Raw genomic sequence first — 21,275 nt, 5'->3', positions numbered from 1 at the left:
GGCTATCAGCCGTTCTCATTTCTAGCCATAAAGAGACAGGGTCATAGCCGCATCTAGCCGCCCCGGTCGTCCGTGCGTGGTTCTATCGGTTCCATACCTTGGCGGCAAGTCTCGTCGAATTCATGGTTTTCGTGCACGTGTTTTCGTGTAATGTTTGATTACCGCGTATGACATCGCGTGTGAGATATAGGTACGCATTGTGATGTCCCATAGACTCATATCACTGCTAATAGATGGAACACACCGCGGAGACAGCGCCAGGAAAGCGAAAAAGTACTGTAGGTAAGGTCTCGTTTACACAACTTTGGAAGTGCACATCTGCCTTCAAGGCCATTGACGACTGCTGACCATCGCATTGATTTCTACGTGCTACCGTTTCATGCTTGCTGGTTGAACTTGGTCAGCTTTCTGAAATGTTGCGTTTATGCGATGAAGACTTGACGATCGTATACTCATGCGGCGGGTATTTTTCAAATGCAGGTGCGGAACAAGCGAAGAAATTAAAAACAGATGACACGAACTCATCGGCAGCGATGGACTCGCAATGCTCGCGATCGCTGCTACCCGTATTAGCGGACGAATACTTTCGGAAAGTGGTCACAGGTACGGCCTCCCAATTTCCTTGGACAGCACGATTTTTCATGTGTTATGAAGACTGTTTTTTTTTTTTTTTTTTTTTTTCGCTCACAGTTCCTGTATATGTCGGAAAAATAATCGACCGCAAGCGGACATCGGAACTGGTGAAGTGAGTGAGCTCCGTTATAGTTATTCAGAATTTGAATTTGCCTTTTTGACAGATGGCTGTCCCAGACGGTTCCATTGTGTGGCCTACAGCATCTGAAACGAGTACGCAGCACTGCGGCAGGTTTGTCTGGTTGTATACAAAGCAGGACCTCTTCGAAGAGGCTTGTGCAGTGGGTCCGTATATTGATTGCTCCTAGGAATGGAAATCCTACTGCGACCGCGACAGGAGAATGACCCGGATTTCGTGAAGACCATTGAAGACGTACTAGGAACTAATTCAACTCATGCTGAAGGCCTCTTGGAAGGCGTGGTAGAGGTAAACGTCCCACGACATGCACCACTGACCAGGAGCCAGTTCGAGTCATCAAACTACCTCTGGCCAACACAGTTCCACGAAGACAAATTGTATGGCATGTTTGTGCATCTCTCTAGCGGAACTGGCTTAATCCGAAACAATTATGTTGCAGGATTGCCAAGATTATCAGTGATAGCTTTTTCTTGGCCCAAGAAAAAAGTGACATGGAACGATACATGAAGTTAGCTATTGAAACAGCCAAAATGTCCGAGGTAATAGCTTTTATGCCTCTGCCAACAGACATTAAAATGTCTTGTCCAACATCTCACTTTTTTTTTTTTGTCAAGACAGGTGTTGGAGTTGCGGTTGTTAACCCAGACACATCAGTGCCATTGGTTGTAGCAACTAGAGACAAGCAGCATCCATTAAAGCATGCCGTGATGGTAGCAGTGGACCTGGTGGCCAGGCACCATGGTGGAGGAGCTTGGCCACTGACAAGTGAGAGTGAGTTGTGAACTTGCCGAGTAAAATAAACTTTCAGCCAGATGTAGGTCCACTTATACAAATTAGTCTTACAATGGTCATTTCATTGTTTGCAAAAAGTATGTTGCATTTAAAATATTACTTAGAATGAGCAGTCAATCTGAAAAAAGATTGAGAGTTTTTATATGATTCAAAGCAAGATTATGCAGTAAGGTGTGATAAAGTTGTATGCATTTTTTTGCTGTCCTTCTAAAGAGCACATACTAAGCTTTTCCATTTAAGATGTAAAGTGTAAATGCCTAACTTGCACATTGTCAGGGCTTTTATGTCTTGAAGACCGAGTTATATCTGTTCACATTCTTCACATTGGCTCATTAGATCAGGTTAGCAAATGTATTTCTCATATTTTTCAAATGCTTTTTTGTAGACAACCTGTGCAATGTTGGACTGAAAGAACAGGAAGTTGACGGTAAAGCACCTTACCTTTGCACTGGTTATGATTTCTACATCACTCATGAACCGTGCACAATGTGAGTTGATTGCTTGCTGCACTTAAAAAATGTAGTTTGGTTTGAAATGGAGCTTTCATTTCAAGCCAGCTCCTCTCTGGAACCTGTTTCTCCCACTTTGCCTCTGTTTAGGTGTGCAATGGCTTTGGTTCATTCAAGGGTACGGAGAGTCTTCTATGGGTGTCCCACGTCACTTGGTGCCTTGGGTTCATGTCGAAAACTGCACGTTCAACCTGGCCTCAACCACCATTTCCAGGTGTGGCGTGGGCTTCTAGAGGAACAGTGTGTTGCTCTGTCTAAAAACCAGACACCACACCAGCTGTGAGTGTGCAAATTTCAGCATACTTGACCAGGAATTTTTTTATGCCATTAAAACAGTGCCATTGTCATGTTAAGTTTGGCTTTATTTCTCCCAGAGACAAGAAGTGCTTCCTTCAAGTCCCATGGCATTTAAGTAGAGTCCCTCAGCTGTAGAACTCGACAAGTACATTTTACAAAGCACATAGTATAATTGTTCTTCAAAAGCAAAGCAATTCTCCACTCTCCCAAAGTGGAGCAAAGTGAACAAAACAACATACTCTCACTGAACATCGTCTTCACATTACAACTGCATATTCAGTGCTATAGTACTTCATAACCTACGAGAGGGCAGACACATCTATCTATACACATTCCACAGCAATGCAGTAATAAAAAAAGTTGCACCAACCCTTAGTGATAACTGGCCGCGACTACAAGCCTTGCAAGACACAGGCCCCGTCATGTTTTAGCGTTTGTACCACTGCTTTCTGCTCCAGCCCTGGTAATAGTATCCACCAGAATTTTAGTTGCCCGTATTAGCTCTCATCAACCTCCCTACACTCAAAGTCACAGTGTCGTTAGTGCATTCGTGGCAACTTGTGCAAAAACAAGGCACTGTTTTGTGAGTATAGTTCCGGACATATAATATTTATATATTTATATATAAAATATATACCTATGGTGACAAAAGGAGACACTAAACTATACACAAGGTGCTTGTACACAAAATCTGAGACTTTTCATGACTTGTCAATTGCAAACTGCTGTCAACAAAAACACTCTGGGAGAAAAAAAAAACAAATTGTTGCACAAAGTACAGGCAGACAACTAGAGCTACACACCCACGCACTTGAGCGAGTTTGCGATGCCACGGTGGTCTAAATGTGGTCAATTTGTGGACAAGGCCACAGAAGGAAGAGAAGTAGTTTACTAAGAAAGAAAGAACACAACAAAAACATATGTCTGACTTGACAGCTGAACGACGAAAAAAACGTTAACTGCACACTGCAGTTTCCTGGACTGTACACGTCGCACTGTTAAGTTAAAACTGCAATTCCTGAATGTAAAAAAGCTAAGAACTAGAAATAGAAGAATAAAATAGCTACCAAGGATGAAAACCAATAGCTTTGAGATAAAACTGTTAAAAAGATGGAGCAGCCCCGGTATCATGGAGGAGCTAGTCAAAGAAGAGAGTTTGAAATTGCACGCTGGTAAGATGAGCTGCAGGACCGGGCGTTTGTCTTTTCACAGTGTTATTCCCCATCGGTGACTTGGTCACTGCAGTGGGGTGACATCCATTACATTTGAGGTGATCCATGTTTCTTTAAATCTCCCGATGAGCCCCCCCATTTTTTTTTTGCATGCCAGTTCAACACTCAACTAAATACATTATCCCGTAATCTTGTGCATCACGCATTTCGAGCCATGACTGCGCCCCGAGCTCAGCGCTTTCGGAACAGCGAAAGCACGCCTTTTTTGCGGTCACGTGACTTCTTGTCGCCATAGTCGCCCTCCGAGGAACCTTCCGACGATGGTGCCCTTTGGTGTCGGTGGTCCAAGGTTGCCGAGTACTGCTGTAAGTTACTGGCTAATCCTGGCGGAGGATTCCCGCTGCCTGGAAGGGATGCGTGTCTGGCCACAGTGGCACCCGACGGAGTGTCTCCGCGTGGATGGTATGTCTGAAAACGAGGGATGAGGGAGATTAATGCCTACAAGTGGCTCTACCTCGCTGACTCCTCCCCCTTTTTTTTATTTTTATTTTTTTGCAACACTACATCAGGGCTTCAAGTAAAGCTTCTTATAGATTGTCACAAAAATGGCTAAAAAAATTCAATTGTTCCCACTTTCCATTGCAAGCAGCATAACAGCAATCTCCTTACAGGGATCAGGTGCAGTAATCGATTACTCTGCCAACTAGTATTTATGCCTAAATGAACACATGCTACTTCGGCTTAAACTGCCTAATGGTGTCTAAGTGATTTCTTAAATTTTTTGCTGCTCAAAATGTGCATCTAGTTCTACTGAAGATGCAACACAGGAGCTCAAAATTTGCATCTAGTTTTACCGAAGATGCAACACAGGAGCTCCACATTAAAAATATCCAGCAAACACCACAACCAGCGAAATATTCAAAGAATGGCAGGAAACATACCTCTCTGTATTGAACCTTGTCTTCACGATTTTTGCTGTAGCCTTGTTGGTCAGGAAGAAAAAGAGAAAGAGTAATAACTAACATTAATGCACAGAATCAAGTCACTGGCAAAGCAACATTACGTGAGCACACAAACATTTCTTCCAAAGAGAGATGCAGGCTAACAGTTTATGGCCTAATTACTGTCATACCCTCCTCACAGCATGACTGAAATGAAACTCTTTATTTGCCATCAAATACAGATGGGGGATTGTACAAAAAAAAAAAAACTGTCCTTGGACAGCCTGACAGGTTCACAATCACTCATTTCGGCAGAATGGCAGCATCACTATGCATACACTTCATATACACACAGATGGATGCATATTTAATAATATTCAAGCACAGCACTCATTTGTTTCTTATATGCCCATGTTTCTCTGAGTACGACTGCACACCAGCAGAAAGTAGAACTAAATGTTTACAGAAGACATGGCTTGTTAAAAGTGTGAGCACATAAACCATCATCATTAGCCACTGCAGGACTAAGGTCTCCTAACTGATCTCCAATTAACCCCGTCTTGTGCGTGGTCCCTCTGTCCCCACAAATTTCCTAACCTCATTTCCCACCAGTTGTATTTATATTACAGCACAGCTATTAGCTGACCATTCCTTCTGTGTTCATTGATACTGCCATAGCGATGCAGTTAGCCACATGATGACCTTGCCCACAGAGCTGGGTCAGGATTTACAAATCACAAAAAGTACACAATAAGTGTGTTGGATAAGCACGATAGTGAGAAGCATGACCGTCCAGCCATTTGTTTTTTATCCCTTTTGAATACGCTTTGCTGCCCTAATAAACTAGCAGCTAGTTGCCCGTTCTTATTTTACTGCACATCATATCGATGTACTTTTTCCCCACTCTCTATCTTTAGCCAAGATATTATTGATGAATAATTTAGTTCTTTATTCTTCCATTTTCTGTTCTTTAGCCTGTTGCAGTGTTCTTAATTTAACATCAAGCTTTTGCTGACCAGGCAAGTGCTGGTGTGAGGCAACTGTCATGCAGTCTCCTTCTGGAGAACGTCAATGGTCTACAGTTCATAATCTCTGAGTGTCTGCCAAATGAATGCGTAAAAGTTTTTACTCTCCTGGTAGCTTCCTTCTCAATATAAACTACACATGATCATTCTGGATTTACAAACTCCAATACGTGTGGGCTTGGTGTGCTTTTAAAGAATGCTGCTTCAGCCTCATGCATATCTCTAGCCAAGGAATCTCAAGCACGCGGGCCATACGCGGTCCGTCAGCTCAAAAAACATTAGCCTCAGCTCCGAAAGCATGCTTCAACCACGAGTCGGCTTTAACGCCAAAATCACTTTCCAAATAAAATCAACTTAAAAAGTTTTGCCACAGATGGTACATATTCCTTGCGGGAATGAAAATGGCATAGCCCCTTAATTTAAGTGAACTTCAGACGCTCATCAGCTCGCTTTAAGAATAAGGCACCAGACAGCCTGCCTGCACTATGATTTACACATATCTAAATTTTTTGCTTTTGAAGATAGGTGACTATGGTATTAAGCATTGTATCCTTTCATTAACTCTATAGGGGGCATCCTGAAATGGAGACCTTCCGGCATTTAGGCAAAAATGAGCACAGGCCACTTTTCATTTCCACGAAGAATGGGATTGTGCTGTGTGGGAACGAGACGGTGTTGCTTGATTTTGATGATTTGTATTATTAATGTGAAAACATTATTTCGCTATGTTCACAGATTTCTGTCCACAGACCGCGTCAGCAAAATCGAGTCCGCAACAGTTGTGAGCAATTGGGAAGTGGTAGAGGTTAATGAGTAGTGTAAATCGATAGAGAGTGACGTAATGTCGTGTCCGAAAAAATGATCAAGCCAATGAGATAATTAGTAATTAATTAGAGGCAAAAAATGTAAAAGTAAAGGTGAAAATAGTCTCATTAGCCTAATGGCTTGGTGCCACATTTGAATGTATCAAATACTAAAATAGTTAATTAAACCAGTCAATTAAGGTGACATCAAGGTCAACCTGAAGTAATATAATAATAATATAATAACTGGTTCGCAGGAAGAGAAAGGCGCAGTATCTGTCACACTTGTTTCTGTGGACCGAAGACTAAAATGGGCAAACAAGAAGTGAATTAATGTGACGTAGAGAATGTGACATCACGCAACTGGAAGTAGAGCCGAAAAAAGGCATAGGAAGGGAATGGCACACAATTTGAAAGTATCAAAGGCTGTAAGAGGTAAACAATAAGTGAATTAAGCAACTAGAAGTAACCAGAAGCAACCAACAGCAGCATCCGTGCTTTTGCATTACTCTGTAGCATGCTATCATGGTCTCAGTGCAAAAGAAGAACAAACTGCGCATGCTTGGCAGGTGTGCTGAGGCTGTCGTCTTCTTTTGCGCCGAGACCACGATGGCATGCCACAACTCCAATGCAGATTCTGCAGAGCTCTTTAATTTTTTATTTTTTCTATCTTTACTTATTTCTTTGTTGCTTGTTATTTTTTGGCTCCTAGCTAGCGGCAAACAAAACTTCCTCAATGCGGCCCGCACAGCAAATGAGTTTGAGAACCTTGCTTCAGCCAGTACTATCAAAAGAACAAACACAACTCTAGGCTGCAGTAATAGCATTCATCTCTCTGTTCACCTTCACAGCACTAAGTACAGTAGAAAACTGCTGAACCTGAGACCACAACAAATGACACTTTACCTCTCCTCCATTCCTGGTCGCCGTCCGAGAGGGTACCTGCGATGTCAGAATCTGAATCCTCCGGCCGCCGCGGCTTTGGTGGTGGGTGGCTTGGCAAAGGCGGAGCTACATAGGTTGGGGGAGAATCTGCGAAGCGGCATTTGAGACATTAAATGGCTGATCAATTTCATCAGCCTGCATATTTGTGAAGCAACTCAGTGATTAATTAATTTACCCAGTTGCAATCAGTAATAATAAATCGTTCTGCTTTTACATTACAAGAGTCTGCCTAAGAAACCAGCAGCACGTACACACAGCTGTTTTGATGCAACTCTTGTTCACTGTACCTGTAGTGACTGCTTACTTAGGATGAAAAAAAAATGTCGTAGTGCTGCCTATCAAAAACCCATGCAGAATAAACCAGGGTTCCTTCTGTGCACGTGTCCCACATTTTGGCTGGGATATCCACACACTGTCATCATTTTCTTTGCTACTCAAATGGTTTCCCTGAATTAGTCTCCTCTTTTCTGAATATGAAATGGTGTTTTTGAAATTTATAATAGTTTTCCTCAACAGTGTTTATGGCAGGCTGCTATATAACCTGACCGCACAGTCATCATCCACTTCCCTCAATATTGCTATCAAATAAAACAATCATAATACCAGAAAAATCTAAGTTCTGCCGTATTAATTGGGCGCCTCAAGTCTGTAGCAGGTGGGTGCGCTATGTTTTGTATGTTTTGCAGGTTCTTGCCATTAATGATAGTGGATTTCTATCGAATGCTATGCTTCTCAGCACAGCAATTGCACAAAGTCACCAATTTTACTCCGATGACATGCCAAAATATAAATGAAGCTCTGGTATACTCAAACGCCAATAATCCCTGGAAATAAGCTATTGTCAGAGTACTGTATTATGCATGCATGGCTATGTGCAAACACAGGCCTCGTGATGCGCCTAGAAGGGACTGGCCATGTGTGTGACCAGGCCTGTGTATGCCCAGGCACAAGAACAGTGCATTCCCTTCATTGAGACATGCCTGGTGCACCCGATGAAGCATACTGAACATCAATTTAAACAAGAGGCATTACAGTGCTTCCTCAATTCTTATTAACTCGGAAGCTGCATGAAAAGTACTGTTAGAAAAGTAGAAACTCTACATGGGCTGCTCTATACTCTGTCTGCAGCAAAATATAAGATATAAGGTTGAGCTGATATTGAAACTTTCTAATACGAATCGGCTACGAATACGGGAAGAAAATTCCATCAAATAATGAATGTCTGATCAGCGAAAAAAATAAAATAAAAATAGCAAACACTGTTTGTCTTGTTTATTTCACAATCCTTACGGTATTTGCAAATAAAATTAAACTACAATTGCAAAGAAGTGTACACCCTATTGAAATATCTAGTCTAAATTTCATACAGGAGTCTGTTTACCAGTTTATTTTTTCGCAGGAAGGACCAGCATGAAACTGGGTGGCTGTGATATTGGTGCTAAATACAGTAAACCCTCGTTAATTCGGCCTTCAAAGGACCAGAAAAAATATCTGAAGTAACCGAAAACTCAAATCATTGAATAGGCCTGAACAAACCGCTGAAAACCATTTGCGTCACCGTAAATTTATCTCGTGCACACCTGTATGATAATTGTCTGCATTTTAGATGTAACCAAAGTACATTTTTTTTCCCAGTTTCATCAAGTGCTTTGATTTGCGCGCACCGTCGAGAAGGCCCTCTTCACAAAACAGCCCTGTTGCGTTTTGAGGATGATTCTCTGCACATCCCATGCAGCCAAGCATTGCGGTGAAGCACAAAGTGCGGGGAACTGTGGTGTATTAAAAACTTTTTGGTGTACTAGATCATTTTCAAATATTCTGAATATCTGTTTTATTGCGAAAGCAATACTACTCTAGGTTTCGAGCCTTCAGCGTAGCGCAGCCGGTGGCCACGTCTTACCCACGTGACGCTGTGACGTCAAACCCCACGTGACACTAGGATGAGAGTTGGGCTACCAACTCAAGCGGTCGGCAGGAGCTGCCAACTTGGGTCTCTTGTTTCACATGGGACGGTTATGTCAGACTCAGCCTGCTAGGACCCTGGCATTCATGTTACCCCTATAGGCCACTAAGGCACGTTCATACTGCTTGGTTAAAGCGGGCTTTATATGTGGGCTGAGGAAGAAAAAGAGAAGAAGAAGAACGCTCGGTCACCCGCAGCTAATGCTTTCGCTCAAGATTTGGTTCAGCAGCGTTGAACCCTTGTAATTTTTTTCCAGTACACACCCCTAAATTGAGATAGTAACCTCACACCAGGTAACATACACACAAAGTTAGCGTGCACACATTTCTGAAGCGAAAAGCTTCACTACGAAGGTCGGAGCTGAGCTTTGAGTATGCCGTGACGTCACAGCCAAGGCCAGCTGTGTAGCCCCTTCGCCAAGCTCTGCTGGCATTGCCTAGCAACGCAGGTGTGCAAAAGAAGAAAAAAAAAATAATCTCGATCCGCGAATCGAACCTCCATCCCTTGGATCCCCAGCCGAGCGCTTTACCGCTGTGCCATGCCATGGGCCGTGAACCGCTCTTCATAATTCAGCTTGTTTACCGTGAGGATGATAGCGGGATTCCGCAAGTGACAGATACTGCGAATCGCGCGCAATTTGAAAGTGACGCACTCAATTAGGGTGACGTCAAGGATGTGACGTCATCCATCTGCCTTCAGCTATGAGGACCAAGCGGGAGTGCGCTCCCAATGCCGCCAGACGGCACTTCTTGCCTTCCGTGAGTGATAGCTGCTGCGCCTTTCCTTTCCTATAAACGAATTATAGAACGCCGGTGAACTTAGATGCGCTCGACATGGAAGCCAAGGGGAGTTTAGCTGCTGGCGAATGGTGCAGAAGACTGGAGAAATTAACTTCTTCTGATCCTGAGGTAGTCACTGCTTTTCGCTGCGTATATCCAGGCATAGCAGAGCTAAGCCATCTTTCATTTTTTTTTTCACCAAAAATATTTCCTTGAAAGCAACAAAACTAAGTATGGCACGAGTACATGGCCATGTGTGCACAAAATGCACAAAGAAAATCTTGATACGAAACCAACTTGCCTTCAAGACCACTTGAGCTGTAACCGTCCGCAGAAGTTCGGTTTGTGCTAGGTGGTGTTCCAATCATGGATGAGGGATGGCTTCCATAACCATTGTGCGCATTTTGTGGCGAATAGCCATCTATGGAAGACCTGTTGGCTACCTCTTCAGCTAGGAGGTTGCCTGTGTGCCAAAAGTCGAAATCATTATCACATATTCCCAGCACTGTTTTCTCTTTCTCAACCGAAACAGTGAAAATAAATAATGGACAAAGGAAGGAAAAGGCACAACGACTTCTGCTCTCAGATGAGGATTTGATACGAAGACAAAAAACCTTTACATAGTATTGCAAAAATAGGCACACTGACAGGGGAGAAAAAGAGCTTGCAAGTAGCACCCTGTTATTAAACCATCATTTGCGTGTAGGACTAGTGGTGCCTTTTCCTGCCACCAAAAAACTATCAGCTTGACATTATTGCTCATACAATACAAGGTGCCATTCTGTGTACTTTGTGTCTAAAAAACACAGTAAATTAAATATCTGTACAACTGAGCTATAGCTGACAGACCATTTTGAATATATTCAATTTAGTGATTTTCTACACAAAATGGCACCTCACTATTCGTGTCAAGGTAGCATATTTTGAGAGAGAGAGAGTAAACTTTAATTGTTTAACGGAATAGCGTAGGTGGTTTCCTCAGTCCAGGATACCATTGGCCTGGGCTGTCTCCCGGGCCCTGGTGAGCAGGCTGCGCTGCTTAGAGAGACCCGTGTGGGCCAGCTCTGCCTCCCACTAGCATATTTTGAAGGTGGGTCCCAAATTTGCACAAGGTAGAAAGCTGCACTGAACTGAACAGGTTAATCCCACATGGTCCCTAAGGAAGCAATGATATTAAGAAACTACGGATACGTGCTTGAGCCGTTCCCACAGGCAAAAAATTCAGTCTGTGCAGGAACAATGCACGGCATTATTGATTGCAGATACTTTGCAAATTAGGTTTTATTTACTGCATCTTGTAACCATTAGGGTGATTAGACAAACGAAAATGTTTAACCTCACTCGCTAGTTTCTATTCTCCGCTAATATAAAAAAGCAAGTAGGAGTTTTAAACTAGGTATATTAAGGAAACTCTTCTAAGGCAAACAAAGCATGATATGTGGGCCACAAACTCGGTCAGTGGAACAACAGGAGGCCACAGGTAAAGGTTGTCTAAGTAGCCAGCCAGCCTGTGCAGTTGTTTGGGACCACTCATTGGAGTACCCAAGTTCAGCACTTTAACAAGCCAAATTCAGTACTAGCTACCGCTCCACAATGCTGTAGCAGGGATGTCAATTGCGCAAAAGCTTTGCACGGAATTTACCTTATTCAGCATTATGTACTCAACAGAGCTGTTCTCATCTTTTAACAAACTCGTATTGGCAACACTCACCTGGACCTTTTTTTTAGTGCACCGAGCTTCCCAATAACTGAACCAAAACAGTGCAAAGTATAGCGACAAGTAAACGGCTCTTTTCTTGCTGCGTGTACCATAAACTCTTATTAATTTGGACTGCTGCTTTGGTCCTGTCAATATAGAGTGTACTGATGTGGCTCCCATTAATTTGAATTCTGCTCAATTCTAACAAATTTTTGGTACCCTCTGGGCTTAATCACAGCGGGTTCACTGCACTCTGGCACAATGAAACAAGCTGGGTGCATGCTGCATGCCACTAATCAGATGCAAAATATAGGACTACATGCACATCAGAGCACACAAAGAGCAACAGTCACAACCACACAACAGGCTACTGCTCCCATGGTAACAAGAAATAAGACATTGCTTGGCCATGTCTTGCAATTTAACCCCACTTGTAAACCATGTCTATAGACCAGTACAGACACAATTATGTCACTTAGAAATGAGTTCAACAGTTAAATCAGTCTAGTGTTTTCACTTGGACTGCAAACAAGAACAAATACGAAACCGGTGCAGGGGGAGGAGTGACTCGTTTAAGCTGGGAGTTTGAAAAGCAGCGGTAGGTGCAAGAGAGGCAGTGGGGTGAGAGTGAGCAGCTTAGTGCTTGCTTGGCTTGCTGCGGCGTATTGTGCAATGGCTGCCATCCTACAGCTCTAAATGAGGAACCAGACACAGTGTCTCCAATGCTCGTTTTGCATGACAAAAACACCGCTGAAGGCTTTTAGTTGACAGTGATGCATTTCAACCCTTGGACTGTTCAGGGCACTGTGAACCTGAGAAACTGTGCACCAATTTAAGCCGACACAGTTGTACTGCTCGAGGTGTTGTAAACCCGAGGCAAGTGTGCACCCCCATTTGTCATTTTAGCTCTGCAGGCCTAAGCTTCACGGGAGGTAATAGTGCTACGGATCTTTACAGATGCAGTACAGATTACTGTGGCTAAATATTTTAGTAGTTTTTTGAAGAAAGGTTGCTAGTGCTGCTATGGTCAAGCGTGCGCTTGACCATAGCTGTTAACCGGTAAAAAATTTTTTTCCACAAGCCTTTTTCCGCCTTGAGTCGATCTACACACATGCAATTTGAAAAATGTAGACACACAAAAAAGCCCGCTGCTGTATGAGCTCCATTTCAAGCTTTTTTAGGGTCGACATAAGCTGTGAACCAACTTGCAAACCCCTAATATGACTAAGTGCTCTTTCCACCTGATATTGCCGAGTCACGTTACCTGGTTCCTCTTATATTTTTTGGTCAACAGTTTCTTAAGAATTGTTATCTAGACACAGTTCAATACCAGGTAAGTTTTACGTTTTCTTCATTTGCTAGAGCTGATCGGAAAGAACGACTGTTTAAAATCAACTGATGTCTATGGTTTCGGCTCGGCAACACAACCTGCTACTGCAGTCAGTGGGCAAGTGAACGAGCAGAGAGAGTTTCAGACCAGCTACCAGGACCTTAAATTGAAATGCAGGCCAAGAGCCAGCTTTGGAAGAAACAAACATTTTCCAAGGAACCAGCATCCATACCAGCGTGGGAACTGCCTCTTGACGGCAGCATGCCGGAGTAGGACTGAGGCGAGGGAACTGTAGCGTTGTGTCCTCCCGACTGTTGAAACATCTGAATCTTGCTCTTGACCGATGAGCCTGAGCTGTCTGGAACATCCACCGACGATGAACGAATGGATGAATTTCGGGGCGGGATTGGAGGCTTCTCTCTTTCAACTCTTGACACCAATGGTGGCGGTGCAGTTACCGCAGTTACGGCACCCTGAGGGTGAGACGACACTACAGAATGTCTCATTTCTGGTGAGGAGCAGGGACTGGGTGTGGATGACTGGTCTCGTCTTCGCCTGTCGGCCAACGGCGTTCCGCTTGTGTCACTGTCAGCTGATGAAGGTGGTCGGTGCGATACGTTTGGTGCTGGTAGTATGGCATTTCCGCAACAGCGCATTGCAGACAGAGGGGGAAAGAGAAAGAAAGGGTGGCACAGTCAGCAATGACAAGCTGTTCCTGTCAGCCACAGATGGTAAATGTTTTTTTCGGGATGACGCAGGCGATGAGAGACAGAAGTTCCGCTTCACAGTGGTGAGGAGAAGCCCGAAGAACATGCAGCATGTTGCAGGATAGCCTCCATCCATGTCGCGTTCAAGAGAGAAGGAAAGAAAACTGGCCGACAACCCAAGGTGAAAAAAAAGCCACAGGGTACCAAGGAGGCATTTGGTGCTTTGAGTTTTCCTTTATGCTTCACTCATGCAAGCGTTCACTTCAAAAGCAGTGCAAAAGACGAGAAGCATTGAAGAAAATGCATTAACCTTGGTTTCACCAGTGAGGACCTCATACTGTTTTCAACTGGTGTGATGTTATGTTGCTGGTGCAGCATTTTGGTGAAGCAGTGCGGGGGTTAAGAGTGATGGTGCATGTGAGACGCATATTACTGCAGTTAGAAAATGCCAAAATGGAAGAAGTGCTCAAAGTGAAGTTTCTGACAATTTATTCTACTTAATATCTGTATTTTTAAAGGCTTAGGTACAAGAAACTGCAATATCGAGAAAAGACATGACACTTTTTGCACAATTGAGGTTCACAATACAAGCGAAAACTATCAGCCTCGACTAGGGTCAGCTATAAATAATGATTTACTAAACTAAGCACAGTTATGTTGTGCTAGCCCAGATAGCTAAGTAAACTTTCAAACACTGCCGCTGCTTTCCATATATGAAGCATTTGAGCGTGACGATCAGTTAGTACATGCAAAAGCAGCAAAGACAAAACAAGTGTCAGGCACATCATGCACACAAACAATGAATGACTACTGGCAGCATGCATGGAGTACACAAGAGCTGCATGCAGTGACAAGCAGTGACGGCAAAGGTGGGATGTGCGAGACATGGCTAACATCTGAGCAACAAAGACATACGACTTCCCCACCCACGTTCGCTCAATCCCTTCTGAATTCCAACGCTTACCTGATGCATTCAGACTGGTACCCAAACCAGTGCTCTTGCGGGCTTCGTCGTAACTGAGCAGCTGCAAGCTCGGAGGCAGTGCAGCGTGGAAGGAGATCTTGTTGACCCAGTCACTCATGGATGTTTCACTGTTGGCCACAAAGAGGAACTCGACGCCATCAGCCAGCCTCAGGCGGAAGGCGTGCTTCTTTTTGGTGTAGTTGCTCGCCTTGGAGCACTGGGCCTGCAGCAGGCTGATCGGAGGTGATGCTGCGTTGCTCTCCATGAAGCCCTCCTTGTCCTGGGTGGAGAGAGAGAGAATCAAAAGGTGGCACTGATTCCTCACGACATGCTTCCAAAATAAGATCAGAAAGCTGATTGTGGCCTCTAACACCTAGCTTTGCTAACATGTAAGTGTCAAGGGTGTCTGCAAACATATTGTTGATGTATGTGCAGACTGCTCTCGTTGATTCTTATATTTATGTACCTCTCCCTCCTACAATAATGCCTATCAGGGTGCTGTAGGTACTCCAAATAAATAACACAGTCCATGTATAGTTCTGTGCTGGTCACTCACCTACAGCAAACACACTACAAGGCTACAGCCCACTAGTCGGCAATTACCTTTACTAGTCTATAGACGGAGTATGGCATAGTACCCAGCAGTTCAAAAGCTGGCATGGTGGCCAATATATGACCAATCGGAACCGAACCACCTTACCACAACTCGGGTTGGGTGTACTGCTAGGCAAACTTGGTGCACTTCGAAAAAGTGTTGCTCGGTGACTGCGTCTACATGTGTAATCATATAATAATAAAGGTGCTTTTGTTTTTTGTTTTTTTGAGGGCCAATATTATCACAAGGACATGCCATTCAAGTTCCAAGTCTTATGAGCAACATGGCCACATGGTGCACAAACCATGCATGTAACTGAAGAAGGAAATGGGACACTATATTTCTGTAGAAGTGCAGGCAGCTCTGGCTTGTGACATGATCCTCAAATTAGTACAAGAATAAACGTAACAAAAAATCCAGTGAAATCAGAAAAATGAAAAATTTTGGACACCAATAATTTAGTGATTATCGTGCCAGTGAACAAATGGGGAACACAACCTTTCACTGCGCATCAAAAGCAGCACTGTCAAGCACGATGCTTCATGAGATGCAATGCATTTAGTGGGAATGATTGGTGCCATAGACTCTTACGATGTAGAACAGGGGGGATACACTGGCAAGGCAGAATGAGACCAGGATGACTTGCCTTGAAGAAGCAGAGCAGCTGACCACACAGCACGGTGTAGAAGGTCTTCCAGGAGCGCATGGTGGCCTTCTTGCCACCAGACTGCAGCTCGTGCTTGCGGTCCAAGAAACCCTCCATCTCTACAGCCGGCAGACCGGCCGCAGTGCGCGACCGACGGAAACTTTGGGCTCGTCGTCGCGTCGTGAAGCTGGGAGTGCGCTTCAGCTTCTTGCCCAATTCCACCTGAAACAGAGTGAGAAGAGAGGTGCACAGATGATGAAGGTCATCCAGCTACCACTTCAATGTGCCACAAACAGGGACAGATTCAGGCGCAATCCTCTTTGTGCAATGCATTTGTGAAATTTTTTGAATGAAACAATGAGAACCAGTGCAATTTTCTTGTGCAAAATCATCTCGAGAAAGGAGACAGGTTACCCCCCACTTAACTCCCTGCACTTCTCAACTTACACTAAGAGATATTTCGCTTGCCTCGCAAGTATCATAACCCCAGTTGTGTGATTACTCTACATACAGCCTGCAAGGACAAAGAATGAGTGGAAGTAAAAGCTGACCTTCATACTCTCCGCTCGTTTCACCGGTGATGCTCCAGGAGTGGCAAGAGTGCTCATGGCCTTACGGTCGCTATCTAGCGATCTCTGGGACGGTGACTTAACCAAGCCACCAACATATGATGGAGGAAGTTCACCGTTGTTTTCAGCGCTTAGTTGGGAAGTATCCAGGGCTCCACGACGAAGGCCATCTTCACGCATGCGCTCCTACAAAATAAAAATAGTAGTAGATTGACGCTGCTGAACCTGAATATTGAGCATTAGCCCTAAGTTACCTAGCAATGTGCGAAGGCGCGTGGGTTGCATGGTTACATAAATTGTTTATTGACGATTTTTAAACACGATATAGTATGATTGTAACTGAAATCGTCTAAGGTCAAATTTGGGGATGCCAGAGCCAAATCTGGATGTCACCATTGTTTTCAGTATGGTGGAATTAGGCTGGATATCAAGCTTGGTCCAAATTGGCTGAGATCAAATTTTGGGGGTGGGCAGGCGGTTGCCATTGCATTCGCCATAGTCGAATTAGACTAGACATCGATTTTGGTCAAAATCGGCTGAGGTCAAATTATAGATGTGGCCTCGGCCAAATTGGGGGGCATACCGGGCTGTATTTGGGGGTCACCATCATGTCTGCCATGACCCAATTAGGATGGACACCAATATTTTGTACACAATGCGACACACCCGCGGAGGCATCTCTGCTACAGTGTTGGAGTAAACTTCTAATTGTTGATCTTTGATGTTACTTCTTTCTTTTGTTTCTTCTTGTTGTTGATCGCCCCGTCTCCTTGCTTTGCCGGAAGAATCGTTCAAATGGGCCGAATTAAGTTAGAAAACTTGATTAATTAAAATAATTAATTAGGCAGATGAACTGTACAGACCAATCGAAATGCAAACAGGTCAGACAAACTGAGCTGGGTCGCCCTCCAGCTTAGGACGGTCCGTTGTCCCAAGCGAGCGTATGGGAGAACGTCCGTCTTCTCCCTTGCTCGGGTCGCAACTGCCGGGCTACCTCCCGTAATTCATGGTTCTCGTGAAGTCTCTCTCTTCCAAGAAACAATTCTTGATGCCCCGCTGCCACTGTTCACACAGTTTCGCGGAATCCAACGCAGCCGAGATCGAGTCCGCCGAAACCTATCACCCAGCCGCTTCACCACTGACAAGCCACTCTCGTGGATGTTTACGAGATTTACGACAGTCCATTACAAACACACACACACAAAACAACATACACCCAACGAGTGCCCGAAGGGGTCTGCCAATGACGTTTGGAGCCTCACGCACTAACAGGTCAAACACAGAGCGGCTGAGCGCTCTTCAATGCGTGTGTAGATCCTCTGCCCATCAAGAAAATAACCGAACCAGACAACACGTCATGCGGGACACTTTACACTGAACAGATGTCACCGTCAAACAAATATCTAGTTAGGCAGGCGACAAGCGCGCGAGCTGCCTGCTGCCGGACTTCCACCCCGGAAACAAATACAAGAAAAAAGGTCCCCCCTTGGGTATGGATGCCATTCCGTCCATGCGCCTCTCAGGATGGAACAGGAGGAAATACACCCACATGCACATCAGAAAGAAAACTTGAACGAGCATGCACACTTGACGACCTTACAGATGATATGTGTAACTAATGATTGCATTCCTTCCTTAGAGTCAAATTCCAATGTCATTTGATCTTTAGGAATGGTAGCAGCAGAGCTAACGTGCTTAAAGGTTAAATTAGACACGCAAATTGGTGCACCACATTGTAGACAGTAGATTTTTATGACCCCAAAAGATAACGAAAAAATAGTCAATCACAGCATGTGAGACGTTGGTAAATTGCTCAATGAAACGGGGATGCTTGAAAGCATCAGCAGAAAGATCACATGGAGCATATATAATTACTACAATAAAAAAACCTTAAGAATAAAAATGAATGCTCCCTCACCCAATGTCATTGCTATCAACAGAGTAGAAAAACCATTGACCTACCATTTTCACATATGCCATACGGCAGGTTACATTTTTGTTTACCTGTTGGTGGTACAACAGAATTCAGAGCAAGAGTCTTTTTTGCCTTGCTGTTGTGAAACACAAAAATGAACAGGTAAAAAGATAAGAACTGGCAGTAGAGCTTTAACAATAGAGACATCAACAGTGATGCCAGGACTGGATTGCATTTCATCACCGCACTGCCAATACTTCAAACCTTCCCACTACTTCAATGAGATGTCTTCCCGCCAGCACTTCACATAAAATGTACACCATGTCAGACTCACGTCCAGAATCCTCTGGTGTTCCTTGCGCTTCATAGCATCGACCCTCTCTTGCTCCCGTTTCTGTTCCTCGGCTAGGAGCATTTGTTCTTCTTCCTGCTTCAGTCTCTTGAATGCCTCTTCCAACTGAGGTGCCCATGGAGATAAGCAAATGGAAAGGAGAAAGCATGAGCAGAGAGGGAAAGATTAAAGATTGTGACACAATATACTCATGGCTGACCAAAAATTCAACACTGGTATAAAATTTGGAGAAAAGGAACACAAATTTGCCGCAAAAGAAAAGCAACAAACGAGGATGTTAGAACACAGATTAAAAAAAAAAATAATTTGCACTATCAATTAGTACGAATTTGTGGTCCTGTAACTGTAAGAGTTTACAACCTCTGTCATAAGCTAGTTGCCAAGAATCACACTTCACAACATTTGAGAAACATGGCTCTCAGAATGGCAAATGCAGGTGAGCAAGCATATGGCCTTCCACACAGTTTGGTGTTGAACAAAGGCTTTGGCTATCCAGATATTCATGAAGAAAGAGGTCTATATTTCACTGAAGTGAAACTACAGTACTGTATATTGCCACATACAAGCCGACCTGTCCAACCTGCACCCCTTAATGGCAAGCAAATAAAAAAAAATTGAAGAGCCAACTCCAAACGTAAGTCACTGCTGTTCCTTATGCCATCCTGGCTAGCCTAAAAGCAGAAGGTGTCAAGATGTATGTCTTTAGTGCATTCTTTGTTATGCAGTTCCCAACAAGACTGCAGTGCAGCGCAGCTGAAAGCAACATTATTCAAAATGGCACAGCCATAGGGCCAGCAGATATCAACGGTTAATAAGCAGTGCACCTTCCTGTCCTCCACATCCACAAGCAGTCCAGCTGAGTAACCTGGTAAGTGGAAAAAACAGGACTGCCAAAGGACTGTTGTTTCTCAATTTAGGCACAATGCATGCTCCAGAGGCTACCTGCGCTTTGCTCTCGCACTTCCTTCATTTAACCAATGAAGTGACTAACAGTATAAGTGAGCAACGTAAAGGCACGCAGCTTGAATGTTCCTTTCTCTTTTTTTTTATGCATGGTGCTCGTTGTATCCTGGCAGGAATGACAACCGTCATGAGCTATTACTACTTGCTGCTCAGCCAAGGCTACCTGGTTCCATATGAGTTCCAATTAAAAGTGGAATTCTTTTAAAACTTAAGTGAAGCCAGGTAAAGTGTAAGACCATGTAGGACAGTGTAGGACCATGGTGTGTCTCATAGCCTGAGTCGCTTTAGGGTGTCCCCGCCGGGGTGGTGCAGTGGTAAGACGCCCGACTACTGTGCCGGAGTTCCCGGGATCGAATCCCGGCCTCGGCGGCTGCGTTTCGATGGAGGCGAAACGAAGTGGCGTCCGTGTGCTGTGCGATGTCAGCGCACGTTAAAGATCCCCAGGTGGTCGAAATTACTCCGTAGCCCTCCACTACGGCTCCTCTTTCTCTCTTTCCACTTTCATTCCCACCTTCCTCCCTTCCCTTACGGCGCGGTTCGGGTGTCCACAGAGCAAGTGTGACAGTTACTGCGCCTTTCCCTTCCTGTGAACCAATTAGATTAGAATTAGATTTAGGGTGTTAAATACCATAAACCAAGCCAGAGCGTAGAACCAGCAACTAGGTTGGTCCTATAAATCTTGCTGCCCACCAGTCCTTTAATATGACGACTTCTGTTAAAAAGGTCAACTTATGACCATGTGGCCACATAAAAAAGCGTTAGTGCTGCCTAATGGATGACAAGAGAGAGTGGCATCCAACCATACTGATCTGGTCCTCAAAACACTTTGCTAGCTAAGTCATCCCCAACTCCACAAAAGTGTACCTTGGTGATGCGTTTGACTGTGTCAAAGCGATCCTCTTGGGCTTCAACAGTCTTCATGAAGTCGTCGTGCTTGCGAATCAGTTCCTCTACTGCTGAGATGGAGTCGGCACGGTCATCATCACGGAGGAACGCCTCTCGGCTGGCCAGCCAGGTTTCCAGTTGGTCAGCATCACGGAGGAACAACTGGAACACACAAGGACTCCTTCGATATGCAGGCACCAGGAAGCCTCAGTAAAATTCAGCTGATGGAATATACTAACCCAGTTTTCCTTATTACGCCTATCAAGAAATACAAATTAAAAAGTAAAATTTTATTTATACAGATGGCTATTCTGCATGGAAATGTTTTTACCACTAGACTTGTTTTCCGTGGACTAAGTACAGAGCGTTGCTTTGCTCAGAGAAAACCGAAGGAAAGTGATCTCGGCCAAACTGCTTGCTTTTTTCACGCAGAAATTTCACAAAGGTAGAATTCAGTAGCAATTTTGGTACGTTTGATTGGGCACTGAATGTGAGATTGAATTAATTAAAATTCCACATTGTATGCAGTGACGTAGCTAGACTAAAAGAGGTGGTTTTGCAACAGCTGTGCTGGCGGCACCAGCTCTTGTTGAAAAATGACAAAAGCAAATTATTGCAAGACACAAAATGAAGAGTGCTTCTCAGCCTCTCG

At 44.1% G+C, this 21,275-nt stretch overlaps 2 protein-coding genes across 5 annotated transcripts in view; one reads left to right on the top strand and one right to left on the bottom strand.

Annotated features, from left to right (window-relative positions):
- Positions 1-56: 56 nt before the first annotated feature.
- LOC146175467 (tRNA-specific adenosine-34 deaminase regulatory subunit adat3) lies at positions 57-2,426 on the top strand. 4 transcript variants are annotated; one of them, XM_084581855.1, is made up of 9 exons: positions 57-282; positions 481-603; positions 691-745; positions 798-846; positions 942-1,149; positions 1,212-1,311; positions 1,387-1,543; positions 1,950-2,052; positions 2,164-2,426. In XM_084581855.1, the coding sequence occupies exons 2-9, from the start codon at positions 545-547 to the stop codon at positions 2,354-2,356; spliced, it is 924 nt and encodes a 307-aa protein (XP_084437981.1). In that variant the 5' UTR covers positions 57-282; positions 481-544; the 3' UTR covers positions 2,357-2,426. The 4 variants fall into 4 exon arrangements, with proteins under 4 accessions (XP_084437981.1, XP_084437980.1, XP_084437979.1 ...); XM_084581854.1 differs by having other exon boundaries at positions 798-865; positions 1,387-1,537; XM_084581853.1 differs by having other exon boundaries at positions 798-865.
- The window catches only part of kst (spectrin beta chain, non-erythrocytic 5 kst), a 260,747-nt gene continuing 241,892 nt past the window's right edge, over positions 2,421-21,275 (bottom strand). The window contains exons 71-80 of the mRNA XM_084581862.1: positions 20,603-20,785; positions 18,758-18,880; positions 16,491-16,694; positions 15,940-16,161; positions 14,699-14,978; positions 13,260-13,652; positions 10,300-10,461; positions 7,218-7,343; positions 4,484-4,524; positions 2,421-4,010 (exon numbers count right to left, since the gene is read on the bottom strand). Of these exons, the coding sequence (XP_084437988.1) occupies positions 3,774-4,010; positions 4,484-4,524; positions 7,218-7,343; positions 10,300-10,461; positions 13,260-13,652; positions 14,699-14,978; positions 15,940-16,161; positions 16,491-16,694; positions 18,758-18,880; positions 20,603-20,785 (1,971 nt within the window). The 3' untranslated portion in view covers positions 2,421-3,773. The remainder of the gene's footprint in view (positions 4,011-4,483; positions 4,525-7,217; positions 7,344-10,299; positions 10,462-13,259; positions 13,653-14,698; positions 14,979-15,939; positions 16,162-16,490; positions 16,695-18,757; positions 18,881-20,602; positions 20,786-21,275) is intronic.

Source organism: Amblyomma maculatum, chromosome 10 (genome assembly GCF_055883805.1).
Source record: "Amblyomma maculatum isolate TAMU_Amacu chromosome 10, ASM5588380v1, whole genome shotgun sequence".
NCBI classification, from domain to species: Eukaryota; Metazoa; Arthropoda; class Arachnida; order Ixodida; family Ixodidae; genus Amblyomma; species Amblyomma maculatum.
The sequence above is the reverse complement of the archived record's forward strand: the minus strand, read 5'-3'. Positions and strand labels throughout refer to the sequence as shown.